Consider the following 17808-nt stretch of genomic DNA (forward strand, 5'->3'; position numbering starts at 1 on the left):
AAAAGAGAGGTAGAAGTATAGGTTACGAAGATTAGTTATGGTGAATCAGTGCTAGGGAGTGATGTAACGCGTGTCCGTTAGCCAGCTGTATCCCAAATTCTGCCAAATACAACCGCTTGTACCAGTCACAGCTGGTATCCCACCTTCTCCACCGGCTTAACCGGTCATACATATCCTTTAAACTCTCTCATATATAAACCAACGTTCATCCATTCTAAAACTCTAAACCTTCCATCCTAATTACCTCTCCTTCCAATTTTCAAATTCCTCATCAACAATATATTCAAAAAAAAAAAAAAAAAAACAAATTTTTTTTTTTATAGTTTGTTATGTTTATGGCCGCTGGTAATAGTAATAGTAATAATCATAAAAAGGATATGGATCGGATCAAAGGTCCATGGAGTCCAGAAGAAGATGAGTTGCTTCAACAATTAGTTGAAAAACACGGCCCGAGAAACTGGTCATTAATCGGTAAATCCGTACCCGGTAGATCCGGTAAATCCTGCAGGTTACGTTGGTGTAATCAGCTGTCACCACAAGTTGAACACCGCGCGTTTTCACCTGAAGAAGATGAAACGATACTACGGGCCCACGCTAGGTTCGGTAATAAATGGGCTACAATTGCACGGTTATTATCCGGTCGTACGGATAACGCTATAAAAAACCATTCGAACTCGACTTTAAAACGGAAATGTTCTTCAATGACGAATGAAGAGTTTAATGAGTTCGCTATTCACCAACCGTCTTTAAAAAGATCGGTTAGTGCCGGTTCAGCCGGTCCGGTTTGTTTTAATCCAGGTAGTCCATCTGGATCTGACGTCAGCGAGTCTAGCAAACCGACGATTTCTTCAAATCACGTTTTCCGTCCGGTCGCTAGAACCGCCGCGGTAGTTGCTCCGCCGTCGCCTCCACGGGAAGATCCGCCGACTTCGTTGAGCCTCTCACTTTTTGGAGCTGAGAATGATGCGTCGACATCGACGCCGGTGAAGTTAACGCCGTCGTCACCGCAGCCGCAATTGCCGCCGGTGCCGATAAACGCGATGCCGTTACGTCAAATTCCGATAGATCTGATGACGGCAGTTCCGATGGCAATATCGACGGCGATGAATCAGCTGAAGGTTTCGAGAGATCCGATGACGGTTATGGAACAACCGGAGAAGGTTTATACGCCGTTTAGTGAAGAGTTTATGAGTGTGATGCAAGAGATGATTAGGAAAGAGGTTAGGAATTATATGAGTGGTGTTGAACAACCGCATGATGGTGGTGGAATGTGTATGCAACAGGCTGTGAATAGCGGTGGCCAAGGGTTTAGGAACGCACCGGTGGTTAAGAGAATTGGAATTAGTAAGATTGATTAGGTTAAAAAATGTGGAAATTAAAACAATTTTTTATATTTTATTATATTTAATTATCTCTCTTAATGGAGCGTAATAAATTACTCCGATATATACACAACCAATTTTTATAAATACCCAATCAAATATGTTTTACGGTGTTGTACAGTACATTATAAAACATGTTTGGTTGTGTATTTGTAAAAATTGGTTGTGTATATATAACTATGCTATTGATTATGATAATTATAATTATATAAATCATAAATCAGTTAAATATATGATGCTAAAAAAGGGAAAAAAATAAAATGAAAAAAATAAAATGAGAATAAATGTGGAAAAATGAATGAGGAACAAATACCACTCACATATGCAATTTGAAAATTTGGAACTTTGATTTTAGTCAATGTGTTTTCATTTCATGTAATAACTAATTTTGTGGACCATAAAACAAACCAACATGTATCAAACGTGTGATACCCACTAACAATCCGGATAACTACTAACGATTCGAGTACCAACTACAGTACACTTTGAAAAAGTTATATATACGTATTTAATAATCACATGTTTGTTATGATCCAAATGTTAACTTCCCTGTCTCAAAAAGTCAAAAGTAATATTTTACTCGCCACATCAACACTAATACTTTTCCATCTTTTCCTAGATACTCATTATCCTTTTATTAAGATTTAATTACGTGAGTGGTCCCTATAATTTGTACTAGAATGCAATATTACTCTTAAACTTTTTTGTACTTGATTGGTCCTCATGGTGTGTACGAATTACATGGTTGATCCCTGTAGCTGAACACCATCAAATATTTTTCATTAAATTAGGTCATGTGTACGGTCATGTTTAGTCTTTTACAAGCTACTTCTTCACTTCATCTCCTTTACATTCATCTCCAATGATACATCTTAATTAACTAAAGAGTTAAAACCATAAATAAGCTATGTACTTTCATTTTTGTTTCAATGTTGGCTATATATTCAGAAAAATACCAATATATGCTATATACTCTTAAAAGGTGTATCGTTGTATACCAACAAAACTTAGAAACCTGCTAACATCATCATCTTCATCGTATCAACATCATTATCTAATCGGAGCTTCAAATTACTTGAAAATGATGCCAATAACTAACACCTTTTGTGTAGTATTAAGATTCAAAATCTACAACGATTTCACAATTCGATGAACAACAGGAGCGGTTTTCATGAAGAATACTAAAATTGTGTTTTGTTGACATGAGTACACTTTTTGAAAGTATATAGCCTACATTGGTATTTTTTGGAGTATATAACCTACATTGAAACAAAAATGAAAGTATATAGCCTATTTATAAAAGAACAAGTTGTAGGTTTTTTTTTTCCGATGTCATATTTAAAAGAAAAAAAAAAATCACATAATCATTTTAACCGCTTTAGTAGGAAGCAAGTCATTTTTGTTGACATGAGTACACTTTTTGAAAGTATATAGCCTACATTGGTATTTTTTTAAGTATATAGCCTACATTGGAACAAAAATGTAAGTATATAGCCTATTTATAGCTTTAACCCTTAAATCAAATACAAATCACTTATAATCTTTATTGAATCAAATACGATTTTTACAATTTCACTTGCTTCAACTCTATTAGCACTTAATTTATATCTATAGACTAGATTACGCCACACATCTATAAAATTTACTATAAATTTCATCCTCGATCTTAAAGTATTTTTTTGCATGGTAAACCCTAATGTGGGCATTTGGTTTCATCTTAATCCCATACTTAACGGTCATTAAATTATCTACGTTAGTTTGTATCATGTGCGTTACAGACGAGGGTATAGTAGTCATGTTGCGTCTCTGTCTTTTATAACATATATACCATTCGTTTCCAACATTATAAGTTGAATCGTATTCAATTTTTCAATCTCAAACCCTAATCCCCAAATTCCAAGTCACCTTCACTCATCCAAATTGATTTAGGAAATGGTTAACGTTAGTGTGGTTGACGATTCGTACTTCACACATCAAGGACTTCGAAAAACCCTGAAGGTCGATTTTAAAGTTGTTCAATTTCGGTATGTCATGTGTTTTGATTATAAATTCGGCTTGCAATTTTGTTGTAAGTACGAATTGTTATTGTATTAATGTTAGTATTTTTGTATAGTGGTCCAACTACGGGTGTGTAAAATGGTATGATGCACATGTGATAGATCGAGAAACATTATTGGAGTCGAAGAACATGCTTGAATTGTAACTCAAATTTGAGGAATGTAAAACAAGACGTACGTAGTTTATTTTAATAGTTTTATGTCTTGTATTGGATAATGTTTTAAAGTACTTAGGTCTAATTGCAGATTTTTTTGTAAAACAAGATGTTTCTGTTTGTTTCGACTTCATTACGTCACTCGCCGTATGGTGTATGCCGAGATATTCATAAGTTGATCCATATTGGATTGAAGATATTTAGGTTTTTTGATATGGAAGGATATACGTGAATATGAAAAGTTTGTGTGAAGATATGAGACGTGTGTTTATTATGGGGCAGTTAGGTTTAATATTGTTTAACATAAAATGATCAATATGCCCTCTTGTGATTCAAACTAATGATCAATATTGTTTACACTTCACTTTGAAGATCCAACAATCGCCGTTACCATTCGGTTAAAAACGAACCGAACAAGATCACCCTCCATCTCCACAAGTAACAAGTTATATGATACACTGGATCTATAATTTCAGATCATTTACTCCAATTCGCTCGAACCTTTTTCCTCTGAGGATTTGCTCTCCGTCGCTAATTGAAAATATGTATCAACGGTAGAGCCATACAAGCTACCAAAATCGAAATAAAAGGTACGGGAAAAGAGACGCTTGATTTGAACTAGATGATAAGAATTTACTCAGCTAAAGATTTAAAATATAAGCTATCGAATTGGAAGATAGGAATTTACGTGGATATCTTTTAATCTAATTTGAAGAGATATTTATTATCTCTCCATCTTCAAAGGTTTGTAATTTTAGGGTTATATAGCTATTCATGAATAACTTTATTTATAGGATTTGGTTTTAAGAGTTTGTTTGATCGAAGGTTAAAAGGCAGTGAAGAATTTATATGTATGTATGTTTGATTTTAGTATATATATTATATATTAATAATTAATATTAATTTAGATTTGATTTCAAGAAATAAAGTTAGGTTACGGCTGGTGTAAGCAAATAGAAAGGATAAGAAGACTAGAAGAGGAAAAGGAAGGAGAAATAGGAAGAAAAGGTAAAGTGACAAAATTACCTCAAAATGTCACGCGCATGGATGATTTTAACGAAGAAATTATGGTCGTCAGCTATAGGGATTAACTGTGTGGTTCTTGCAAACCATGAGGACCAACTCTGTAAAACAAAAAGTTTAAGGGCAATCTTGCAATGTGGTACATATTACAGCGGCTAACTGCGTGATTTTGTCTTTATTTAAATGCTAGTACTCCATATAATATAACTTACAAATATAACCTACAAATATAAAATTATAACTCGCAAATATAAATGTAGAAGTTTTCAAACACAATTTACAAATTAAAGAAGCAAATAGAGCCCAGTCTCACCGCCAAACGTATATCACAGGTTTAACAATTTTCATTCACGTGTAGGTTTGGCCTAACGGTACCTATCTCGATTAAAAGAGTGGCGTACTTTAAATTATCATTCTGGCGGTGATTAGGAAAAATAGTGTTATTCAAATGTTGTTTAATGTTGTCCAAAAATTAATAGGTAAAATGTTTCAATAGATGAAAGCTTTGTTAGTTCTCTGACATCTAAGTGCGTTATTTAATTTAATTTAATAAATTTACCATGATCATACATTATTTGCATGTTCGTAGATGCTAATTAGAGTGTATTTTTCAAATTAAATATCAAAACTATTGTCATCCAAAATCAAAAACAAATACTAAAGATATCATCATCCAAAATTTAAACACTCTAATGTGTCCGTTAGAAAAAAAAATTACGCCGTTAGTTTTCCGTGGTCTAATTCAGACTACGCGGGTGATCCCTGTAATATTTTTGATGTGGTTGATCATTGTGGTTTACATAAGTTACGTCGGCTTTCTGTATCAGTTGTCTCGTTCGAAAAGTTGAATTGACAATTTTGCCCTGATGTGCTTAACATGTAGGGATGATATCGGACCGGATTTGGGCCGGGACTTTGTAATCCTCGCCCATAATTCAATCAAGAAACTTAGTCCCAAAGTCGGACCCATAATCGGGTTTGTATCTAAAACCATCCCTCGACCCGAACGCACATTATAACTTAAAATCATCCACATAACCGGTCCTAAACCCTACAGACTCGACTTGTACCGCGTCTAGAATTGTTGTGCTTCGAGTTTCTCCATCGGTTCCAGGTATTTCTGCCATACCTTTATGTGATTGGATTTAACCAAATTTTTGAATAATCATTCAACTCAGTGACAATCTATGTAAAATTGTAAACCACGTGAATTAGTAGCGCAAAAAAAAGTTAGGAACTAAATCAATAATTTTAGATAAAAGCACAATGTGACGCCCCGTACAAAACCATCGTGTACGGTTCATCAACAACAGGATCATTACAAGGTCAAACACTATATGTTGTTTGAAAACCAGTTTTGCATTCATAAAAAGATAGCGTTTTACAAAAGATAGCGTGCTTCATATGAATAGAAGCGTTTACATAGGTATGTGACCCAAAGGTCGTTACAAAGCCATTGTTTGAAAATAACATAAGTTACGAATGCAAAATAAAAGTTTCATGATTGAGACATCTCTAAGTAATGCAGCGGAAATCTAACACAGCAGGTTCATAACAGCAAGTCTATAACACCAAGACAGCAAGTCTAACAGCGGAAGCAACATCATCTAAGCACCTGAGAAATACACGCTTAAAAGTCAACACGAATGTTGGTGAGCTATAGTTTGTAATCAGTAAAGTAATGTAGACCACGAGATTTCAGTGCTTCAATCAGCAGTTTAAATCAGTATGAAAAGTATATGCTTAACCGTGGGCACCCGGTAACTAGACTTAACGTATGTATATCACCCCCTGAAAGTGCACTCGGCGAGTGCGTTTGTCCTCGAAGTATTAAACACCCGTTGAATGCTAGCGCGACTAGCCTGAGTGGGGATGTCAAACCCTATGGATCCATATCTAAGATTCGCGTTCACGGTTAGGAAACCAACGATTAAACGTTACCGAGCTAAGGGGAATCTTTGTGCCGTTATGTTACCCACACATATATAAAGTTTAAGTACTCGTGTCTAGTTTGTAAAATGTAAAAAGCGCATGTATTCTCAGTCCTAAAAATAGTTAAAGTAAAAAGGGATGCTATAACTCACAGTGAATAAGCAGTAAAAGTTGATATGAAACGTATGCAGGTAGTAAGTCGGTCCGAAAGGTCATCAACCTAAGTCAAAGGTCACTAGGTCAGTATGTTGTCCCCATAAGTTTAAAAGTGCATAAATTAAGTTTTAGTGTCATCATCATCATCATCATCAAAGCTAAAGTAAGTTTAACAAGAATAGAGATCGAAACAAAAGGCTGACTTCGGACAGCTATTATGACCTCTATACAAATCGAAAAGACACGTAGTCAGTGTCCATGGCTCCGTATGTGAGTCCTCTAACCACTGACCAATTTTCAGAACCTAACTCGTCTTCGTTTGACCGTGGCTATGGTTTAAGTGCGAGTAGGTCAGAAATTTCAGCACAACGTTACAAAGGCGTAGTGGTTTTAAAAAGGCTATAAATCCTAGACCGTATATCGGATTTTGGTGAGTCTTAAATGAAAAATCATATACTCGAAATGAACTATCTGAAAATCAACTTTCCAGAAGCCCAGAGAGTCTAATCAGACCCCGAAAAACAGTAAAAAAGTGCTCCAGTGGGATTCTTGGTGCTTGATGCTCATCACGGTTCTCATCCTTGATGCTTGTAGCTTCAAGTGTACAACTCATTGACGTGTTAGCATCACTTTGACCAAGATTCAACCATAAATACACAATATGTTAAGACCAAGTAAGAATACAACTCACTTAAGAGTTTTAGAAGGATGATGAACCATGGTTACATCATATTCTTAGTCTTAACACAAATACAAGTTCTATTTACAACTAAAGCTACAAACTTTCCTTCAATCAAAAATGTATGAACATAAACTTGATAAAATAAAGTAATGGAACCCTAAGCTAGAGAGCTTGGATCCTTTTCACATAAGTTATGAGATTACAAAGCTAGAAAGCTTGAATCTTTGGTGTTCTTGAAGATCTTGAAACATAAAGCTTAGATCTTCAAGTTACATGAAGATCATAAACACAAGTTTTGATCTTTATAACAAAATAATGAGATCATAAGTTAGAAAACTTAGATCCAACAAAAGAAATGAAGATTCAAAGCTAGAAAGCTTGAATCTTGCTTGTTCTTGGAGATCCTTGAAGCATGAAGCTAGATCTTCAAGTTACATGAAGACCACAAACACAAGTTTAGATCTTTACAATAAAATACAAAGATTATAAGCTAAAAGATTTAGATCTAACAAAATAAGTGAAGATTCAAAGCTAGGAAGCTTGAATCTTCCATGTTCTTGAAGGATTCAAATCCTAATTTGAATCTACAAGATATAACAAGATCTAAAAGCTAAAGAGCTTGATCTTCCAATGATGATGATGTCGTGACCAAGAAAGGAAGAAGAAGAAGAAGAAGAAAATCAAGAAACTTACAAGTTTTAGAGTGAGAAAGACTAGAGAGAAAATAAAAGAACAAGTGTGTGAAAAATGAGAATGAAATCAAGTGTGAAATGTGAGGAAATGGCTTGATATTTATAGGGGTGGGGAGGCCCTTTGGCCGTCGACTTTAGGGGGACAAGTTGCTTTTTAATTAGTGGTGGTCTAAAGGTGGTGATTATTATTAGGATCCAATGCAACATTAAGGATAATGGTAAGCAAAAATGCTAGTATGTTGGCTCTTATAAATGGGCATTTGTCTTACATATAATTGGGTCATAATCCACTAATAATTGGGCTAATTAAATAGTCCACTAACTAGAGTAGGGTAGGCTAAAGTCCAACAAGGTAGAAAGTCCAACAAGACTAACTAGTATGTTCTAGTAAATCACTAAGCGTAATCAAGCATCTAAAAAGCCCAAGTAATTGTTATTATAAAATAACAATTAGTATTTCGTAGTCATAATATTCCGATTATGACCAAAGTTAAACGTGTACCGACAATCATAGCTTGTTCTAAACGTTAAGTGACACTAATATAACAACCCGCCCTAATCCACCTGGACGAGTCTTCAACATATGGTCCCATTGCGAGGTTCTACCTCTATATGCCATGAACGACTCCATGTAATATCTTTAAAATGAGAAAATACACAGCGAAAGATTTCTTTCAGACCTGAGAATAAGCATGTTTTAAAAGTGTTAACCAAAAGGTTGGTGAGTTCATAGGTTTATTATAAACAATAAAATTCATCATTTTGATAGACCACAAGATTTTTATTTTTCATAAATAACCTTACACTCGCAAGTATATAAAAATCATTCATATGAATTGAACACCTGGTAACCGAACTAACAAGGATGCATATAGAATATCCCCCGCATACTCGCAAGTATGCTATACAAAGGCAATCGCAATCATCATAATAAATTGAAGTACTAAAGCATTCCATTTTCCAGAATGGGATTTGTTAGGCCCATAGATCTATCTTTAGGATTCGCGTCAATTAGGGTGTCTGTTCCCTAATTCTTAGGCTACCAAGCTAAAAGGGGCGATATTCGATTTCGATAATCCAACCATAGAATGTAATTTTTGAGTACTTGTGTCTATTTCGTCAAACATTTATAAAACAGCGCATGTATTCTTAGTCCCAAAAATATATATTGCAAAAGCATTTAAAAAGGGAGCAAATGAAACTCACGATACGATATTTTGAAGTAAAAATATGCATACGACGGAACTGAACAATGCATGGTTGGCCTCGGATTCACGAACCTATATCAAGTATATATATTAATACATATAATCGTAACCAAATAAATTTATATATTATATCTTAAATTATAGATATTATATATTTAATTTTTATATATTTAAATAGTTAATATTTATATAGTTTAGTATTATATTAAAAATCAATAATTTGTAATATGTAAATATTTATATAAATAATTTTAATATATATAATTATATGTAATATTAGGGTAGTTGTAATAAATATACTCTTATATAAAAAATATTTATTTGTTATAATAATATTGTTAATATAAAAGTAATAATGATAATAATAATAATAATAATAACTTTAATACTAATACTTATGTTCATACTAAATATAATAATACTCATAATACTTATTTTAATTATAATAATGTAAACTAAATTAATAAAAATCATGATAATAATAACTAACATAATAATAATAATAATAATAATAATAATAATAATAATAATAATAATAATAATAATAATAATAATAATAATTATAATGATAGTAATAATAACAATAATAATAATAATGGTAATAGTAATACTACCTCAAATTATCATCAATCTCCATTATTATCTTCATCATCTAATCATCATCTACACGATTAATACATCATCATCATTATTTTCTCCTCGCTGTAACATCATAATTCTCATCATCACCATAATCATCTACATATCATCTTTATCCTCTCATCGTATAACATCACACCATTATGTTTGTAACATCCCGCGTTTTTTCGTTAAATTTATTTTTAACACCGTCTTTTTTTTAGATAATATCTTCTATTATCTAAATTCGTAACTTTCGTTAACTAACATTCTTAATATTTTCGTTATTTGATTTTAATATGTCACGTTTACTCTAGCATTTTAAAACATTCGTTCAGTTAATTCACGCACCCGCTTTCAAACTCGAGGGACCGAAGTTGCCAAGGGGCCAAACTAGTTGACTAGGTCAACTAGTCAACCCCATATCATCCATTCATTCATACTTCCACCTCCCTCCTTCTTTTTCCTCTCTAGCTCAAGAACCCATTTTTTAACATCTTCAAAGAATCATCATCTAAATCAATTCAAGCAAGCAAACATCAAAACAAATTACATATTTGAGATCCTCTCATCATCCTCTACATTTTGGTACCAATTTCCTCTCGTTTGGGTAATATTTCTAAAACTCTAGATTTCTCAAATTCGTTTTATAGACTTGAAATGGTGTTAGTTAGTATCTATGGCTCAAGTCTAACATGAATATGTGTTTAGTTTGCTCGATTTATTATTTTGAGTAACTAGCATGAACATTTGAAATGGGTGTGCTTAATCTTGAATTTTGGATGATTTAATGTTGTTTAAATATTAAAGTTTATGTATTAAATGTGTTACTAGCATTATTAGCTTCATTTTGATGTGTAGGTTGATCTAGAAAAGCTTCATTTGCAAAATGGTTGAATTCATGATTTTGGTTAGGGTTTGATGAACTTTAAAATGAACTTTTGATACATTTAATGCAATGAAATGTTGTTAATAAGTGTTTAGTTGTATTGTATGTTTAATTACCTTCGAAACGGCATATCGTATGTGTAGATTGGATTCCCGAGTCAAGAAATGCATTTTATGAACTTGAAACTTTGATTTTGAACATTTAACGATCATTCGACGAGGTTTTTGTTTTTGTAAATGATGAACTTGATTGATGAAAAGTGTTTAGTTATATTCCTCGTCAAAATACCTTTCTAATGATATAAGATACGTGTTTTGAATGTTTACGGTTCATAAGTTATGGTTGTTTGAAGTTGGATTCGTCTAAGTGTTAAACTGCCCCAGAATTGCTGAACCAGACACAGATGCGGCGCATCTGCCTTGGATGCGGTGCATCTGAGGTAGACTGCCCAAAAATGTCTGTTTTCGTTTAATTCTAGCTATGCTACGCACCCCCGATTGATATGAAACTTGGCCAACATGCTCATATATGACTTCTAAGCTTAGAAAAATAGTTCGGGACCCGACCCGAATGTGTTGACTTTTTCATTGACTTTGACCAAGTTTGACTTTTATTCAACTTAACCAAATACTTATGCGATCATTCTAACATGCTTTTATACTTATATCTTGTATGAAACTTGACAACGTGATTCACATGCTATATATATTCGAGTCGTAACGAGCCATAGGACTAATCGAACACATTTCGCCTGACCTTGTGTCGTGACCGGTTAATTGATACAACTTACTTGTTTAGGTCAAGACTAAGCAACTTTCATGCACACGTTTACTTTATGAAGTACATTTATACTCGTGCACTCGAGGTGAGATCATAGTCCCACCTTTTCAATAACTTTTATACTTTTAAATCGTGGGCTGAGAAACATATACTTTGTATACATTTTATACGGTTTATACTCTTATACTTTGAACACAAATACGAAAGCAAAGATACGTACGAGTTAGAAAAAAAATCCTCAAGTCCAATTATCATCAGTTATACTTGTAGGGTGTAAGCGTGAACTTATGTTGTGTGGTCATACGGGTTTAACGAACCCTCATTCGTACGGTTCGCTACCGTTAGCGGATGAAATATAATTTTATTGAAATAGTGTAGGTTCTAACACTATATGCAGAGGTAAGATTTAGTTAAGCTTTGATAATTGGATGCTCGTGATACAAACACATCTTTTGAGATGTATACGCTTGATAATCGGTTTATACTAAATCTTGTGGTTCAAAAACATACTTTACAAATACACCTATGATTTCACCAACGTTTTTCGTTGACAGTTTTCTATATGTTTCTCAGGTTCATACTTGGCTACTTGATACATGCTTCCGCACACTTTGATTACTTGCTTGGGGTCAAGCATACATGCATATGCTATTGATAGCATTCGTGATTTTAAACTAATTATGTCGCAAGTTATTTCATTTATACTTTATAACTTTTGTAAACTTAAACTTGTTGTCGATCCGTTTGGTAAACTACATTTGCAAGTCTTGTACGTTTCAAATGAATGCGACATAATTTTGGTCAAACGCGTCTCATATAGGGACTATGACCACGAAATGGGACCTAAATTAACGGCGCCATCAATGAAGATTTTTTCGGGTCGTTACAGATGGTATCAGAGCGTTGGTTGTAGGGAACTAGGATATGCATTAGTGTGTCTGACAGAGTCGTTAGGACGCATTAGTGAATCTAGACTACAACCGGATAGTTAGCCATTGCATTCTGACATACATTTGCTATAGATAGCACTTACTTGACTACTTGTGCATTATACTTGAATCATTCTTAGGCAAACTTCTTAATGGTACCAAGTTTTTCATCATACGAATCCGTATTCTACCACGTTCTGGTAACACACGTAAATTCAAGATTCATACGCGTAAGGATGACGACGACTTTATTAGTCACACTTATTCAGGAACTCTGTCTCCCAGATTGTTATTCGCCACCGTTTCAACTCACTATCGGTGTCACACCGGTGTTCTTCACTATCTACCATTTCTTGTTACTACCATCACTACTCTAGGTGAGTATCGTCATTACTACTTATCACTACGGTTGCGTACTACTCGATATCATAACTCGTTACTCTTTTTGTACCTAAAAGACATTATTGTTTGACTTGAACCGCATTGACGTGAACAATCATTTATACACTTCCCTCGGGAAACGCATCTACAGAGTTGCACTATTTTCTTTCGAATAATACGAGTCACGTTAGAGATGCCGTTACACTCTATTCATTTTAATTCTTCATGATTACACGAATTTGAATCTATGGAGTGATGTGGGAATGGAGGTATGAGTTAGCGTAATATAATGACACTCGATCAACGTGGTTATATTACAGCAAGTCATACCAAAGTTCTAATGACACGTGATGGTGATTGGACTCGATCAACCTAATCACCACCATGTGCCATGTACATGACTTCATTTTTCTTGTTTGAACATCCGAAAACTCCGAGAATACTGATAACAACCATACCCAGGACACATCGTCGATTATTGTCGAACCATATTTATGCTTTTGAATGAATGACAAATTCTTGCAACTTCAAAGTATGTTACACGTGTATATTATCTCGTCTTCGCGCAGTTTTATCGGCGAACTACGATATGATGGTTATGCTCACATCGAGGCGGAAACTTCTCTCGCATCACACTCGTACTTCCGTTTAAGAAAATCTTTATTCTAAATTCTCAATGGAGAGAGAGACTCTTCACGTTATACTAGTATTCGCCACGAGGGTGAATAGTCCTAACGAACGTTTTCAGAAATCGATAAGAAACTTGTTCCAACAAACGTTTTCAAGTTCTAACAAACTTGTTCAAATATATCTTAAAGAAATATACCTCGTTTCGGATCGAGATCCTCGTTTCACTTCTAAATTTCGGGGTGCCTTACAAAAAGCCTCGGGACCACGTTTAAACATGAGTACAACACATCAACCACATCCCAAAGGATCAAACAAACATACGATTCAAACCTTGGAAATCATAATACGAGTTCGTGTTATCGACTTCAAATTTACTTGAGGAAAAGTACTTGCCTTTAGTCAAATTCTCTTACTACAAAATTTTCTTTCGTGTATTAACGCCGCACCTTTTCGAAACTTTATATGACCACAATTATCGTTCTACAATTTGTTGGGCCGACGTAGGTAACAATCAAACCACCGGGATCGAACTCATTCATGAAATAACTGTTAAGATCGTTCAAATCCAAGAGAGGCTCAAGACGATCCGTAGTCGCCAAAAGAGCCATGCAAATGTTAGACGTAAACCTATCGAATTCCAAGTGGGAAACCGCATAACGTAAAAGTCGCACCTTGAGGAGGTGTAATCCGTTTCGGTAAACGTAGGAAGCTAAATCCGCGATACATTAATCCTTTTGAAATCTTGGGGCGTATTGGACCCGTTACTTACCGTTTCGAATTGGAGCAGTACTATAGGCATTTTTGAGTGTTTGGATGCACGTCTTTTGTTCATACCTCCATCCACACTACGAGGGCCGGCCGAAATATGTTTGGTTGTTCAGTATATATATATATATATATATATATATATATATATATATATATATATATATATATATATATATATATATATATATATATATACTAATTCAAACAAATTCCGTTCACCCTACATTCTGTGTATCAAACTTAAAGATGTGTCTTGCGAAACAAGAACTTGTTATCCTCTTCGATGACCTTACTATCAATGATAAACTTCACTTCCTAGGAGGACCGGTTGAAACTATGAATCGTGAAACCAAATTTTGAAACAACGTAAAACCTCGACTGTCAAAGTTCGTTGAAATGCCCAAGGGAGTACCTTCACTTATTCGTAGAATTTGCAACGCAAAGGTTTCGAAGAAGAAGCAATAACTACTACTTCCAACTAAATTTCGGGATAAAATTTCTTTTAAGGTGTGGGTAATGTAACATCCCACGTTTTTCCGTTAAATTTATTTTTAACACCGTCTTTTTTTTAGATAATATCTTCCATTATCTAAATTCATAACTTTCGATAACCAACGTTCTTAATATTTTCGTTATTTGATTTTAACATCGCACGTTTACTCTAGCGTTTTAAAATATTCGTTCGGTTAATTCACGCACCCGCTTTCAAACACGAGGGACCGAAGTTGCCATGGGTCAAACTAGTTGACTAGGTCAACTAATCAACCCCATCTCATCCATTCATTCATACTTCCACCTCCCTCCTTCTTTTTCCTCTCTAGCTCAAGAACCCATTTTTTAACATCTTCAAAGAATCATCATCTAAATCAATTCAAGCAAGCAAACATCAAAACAAATTACATATTCGTGATCCTCTCATCATCCTCTACATTTTGGTACCAATTTCATCTCGTTTGGATAACATTTCTAAAACTCCAGATTTCTCAGATTCGTTTTATAGACTTGAAATGGGGTTAGTTAGTGTCTATGACTCAAGTCTAACATGAATATGTGTTTAGTTTGCTCAATTTATTGTTTTGAGTAACTAGCATGAACATTTGAAATGGGTGTGCTTAATCTTGAATTTTAGATGATTTAATGTTGTTTAAATGTTAAAGTTCATGTATTAAATGTGTTACTAGCATCATTAGCTTCATTTTGATGTGTAAGTTGATCTAGAAAAGCTTCATTTGCAAAATGGTTGAATTCATGATTTTGGTTAGGGTTTGATGAACTTTAAAATGAACCTTTGATATATTGAATGCTATGAAATATTGTTAATAAGTGTTTAGTTGTATTGTATGTTTAATTACCTTCGAAACGGTATATCGTATGTGTAGATTGGATTCCCGAGTCAAGAAATGCATTTTATGAACTTGAAACTTTGATTTTGAACATTTAACGATCATTCGACGAGGTTTTTGTTTTTGTAAATGATTAACTTGATTGATGAAAAGTGTTTAGTTGTATTCCTCGTCAAAATACCTTTCCAACGATATAAGATACGTGTTTTGAATGTTTACGGTTCATAAGTTATGATTGTTTAAATTTGGATTCGTCTAAGTGTTAAACTGCCCCAGAATTGCTGAACCAGACACAGATGCGGCGCATCTGCCTTGGATGCGGCGCATCTGCCTTGGATGCGGCGCATCTGAGGCAGACTACCCAAAAATGTCCGTTTCCATTTAATTCTAGCTATGCTACGCACCCCCGATTGACATGAAACTTGGCCAACATGCTCATATATGACTTCTAAGCTTAGAAAAATAGTTCGGGACCCGACCCGAACGTGTTGAATTTTTCGTTGACTTTGACCAAGTTTGACTTTTATTCAACTTAACCAAATACTTATGCGATCATTCTAACATGCTTTTATACTTATATCTTGCATGAAACTTGACAACGTGATTCACATGCTATATATATTCGAGTCGTAACGAGCCATAGGACTAATCGAACACATTTCGCCCGACCTTGTGTCGTGACCGGTTAATTGATACAACTTACTTGTTTAGGTCAAGACTAAGCAACTTTCATGCACACGTTTACTTTGTGAAGTACATTTATACTCGTGCACTCGAGGTGAGATCATAGTCCCACCTTTTCAATAACTTTTATACTTTTAAATCGTGGGCTGAGAAACATATACTTTGTATACATTTTATACGGTTTATACTCTTATACTTTGAACACAAATACGAAAGCAAAGATACGTACGAGTTAGAACAAAAATCCTCAAATTCAATTATCATCAGTTACACTTGTAGGGTGTAAGCGTGAACTTATGTTGTGTGGCCATACGGGTTTAACGAACCCTCATTCGGACGGTTCGCTACCGTTAGCGGATGAAATATAATTTTATCGAAATAGTGTAGGTTCTAACACTATATGCTCGTGATACAAACACATCTTTTGAGATGTATACGCTTGGTAATCGGTTTATACTAAATCTTGTGGTTCAAAAACATACTTTACAAATACACATATGATTTCACCAACATTTTTCGTTGACAGTTTTCTATATTTTTCTCAGGTTCATACTTGGCTACTTGATACATGCTTTCGCACACTTTGATTACTTTCTTGGGGTCAAGCATACATACATACGCTATTGATAGCATTCGTGATTTAAAACTAATTATGTCGCAAGTTATTTCATTTATACTTTATAACTTTTGTAAACTTGTTGTCGATCCGTTTGGTAAACTACATTTGCAAGTCTTGTACGTTTCAAATGAATGCGACATAATTTTGGTCAAACGCGTCTCATATAGGGACTATGACCACGAAATGGGACCTAAGTTAACGGCGCCGTAAATGACGATTTTGTCGGGTCGTTACAATGTTCTCATCATCATACATCATACTAACACACGCATCATCATGTACCATTTACTTCCTTCGATCACAGCTAAAACGAAGAAAAGAAAAGAAAGAAAATAGAAACAGTCGCTAGCAGCTGGGTAATGTTCCGGCCCAACTAACATAAACTCATCGGCCCAATAGCAATTTCCTAAGCCCAAGTGAAATTATCTAGACCCAACAATTAATTAGTCCATTCATTAAGTTGTTGGGTTTATGGTACATCTTAACAAACACAGAAAGAATAATCGACAATTGTAATAGCACAATTTATCTCCCCTTTATACAGCGGGTCTACATGTTTCCACTTTCATGATTTCTTTTATTAATTAACAGAAGAAAACAAGATTGTCTGTATCATTCTTTATATAATAATCGACTTGTACATAGGCAGATTATCATTGTTAAATCATCTTTCTTAAAATCGAAAAGAATAATTGTTTTGTGGTGGGTGTTGGCCTGCGTTAACAGCAGAAACAAAGGAAACAAGGGAACAGCAGCGTTTGGTTTAATATTCGAACAAACAGAAACAAGTGCGAGCAGTAGTAGCTGGAATTAAATAGGTGCGTTTATAGTGGTTGTTATGAGGTTGTTTCACGAATGAAAACAAAGAAGAAAGAAGGAA

At 34.4% G+C, this 17808-nt stretch overlaps 1 protein-coding gene across 1 annotated transcript; it reads left to right on the plus strand.

Annotated features, from left to right (window-relative positions):
- The first annotated feature begins 240 nt into the window (after positions 1–240).
- On the plus strand, positions 241–1457 carry LOC139857109 (transcription factor MYB73-like). Its single transcript, XM_071845834.1, has one exon. It carries the CDS (start codon positions 330–332, stop codon positions 1356–1358), a length of 1029 nt encoding a protein of 342 aa, XP_071701935.1. The 5' UTR covers positions 241–329; the 3' UTR covers positions 1359–1457.
- Positions 1458–17808: the final 16351 nt, after the last annotated feature.

Source organism: Rutidosis leptorrhynchoides, chromosome 7 (genome assembly GCF_046630445.1).
Source record: "Rutidosis leptorrhynchoides isolate AG116_Rl617_1_P2 chromosome 7, CSIRO_AGI_Rlap_v1, whole genome shotgun sequence".
NCBI classification, from domain to species: Eukaryota; Viridiplantae; Streptophyta; class Magnoliopsida; order Asterales; family Asteraceae; genus Rutidosis; species Rutidosis leptorrhynchoides.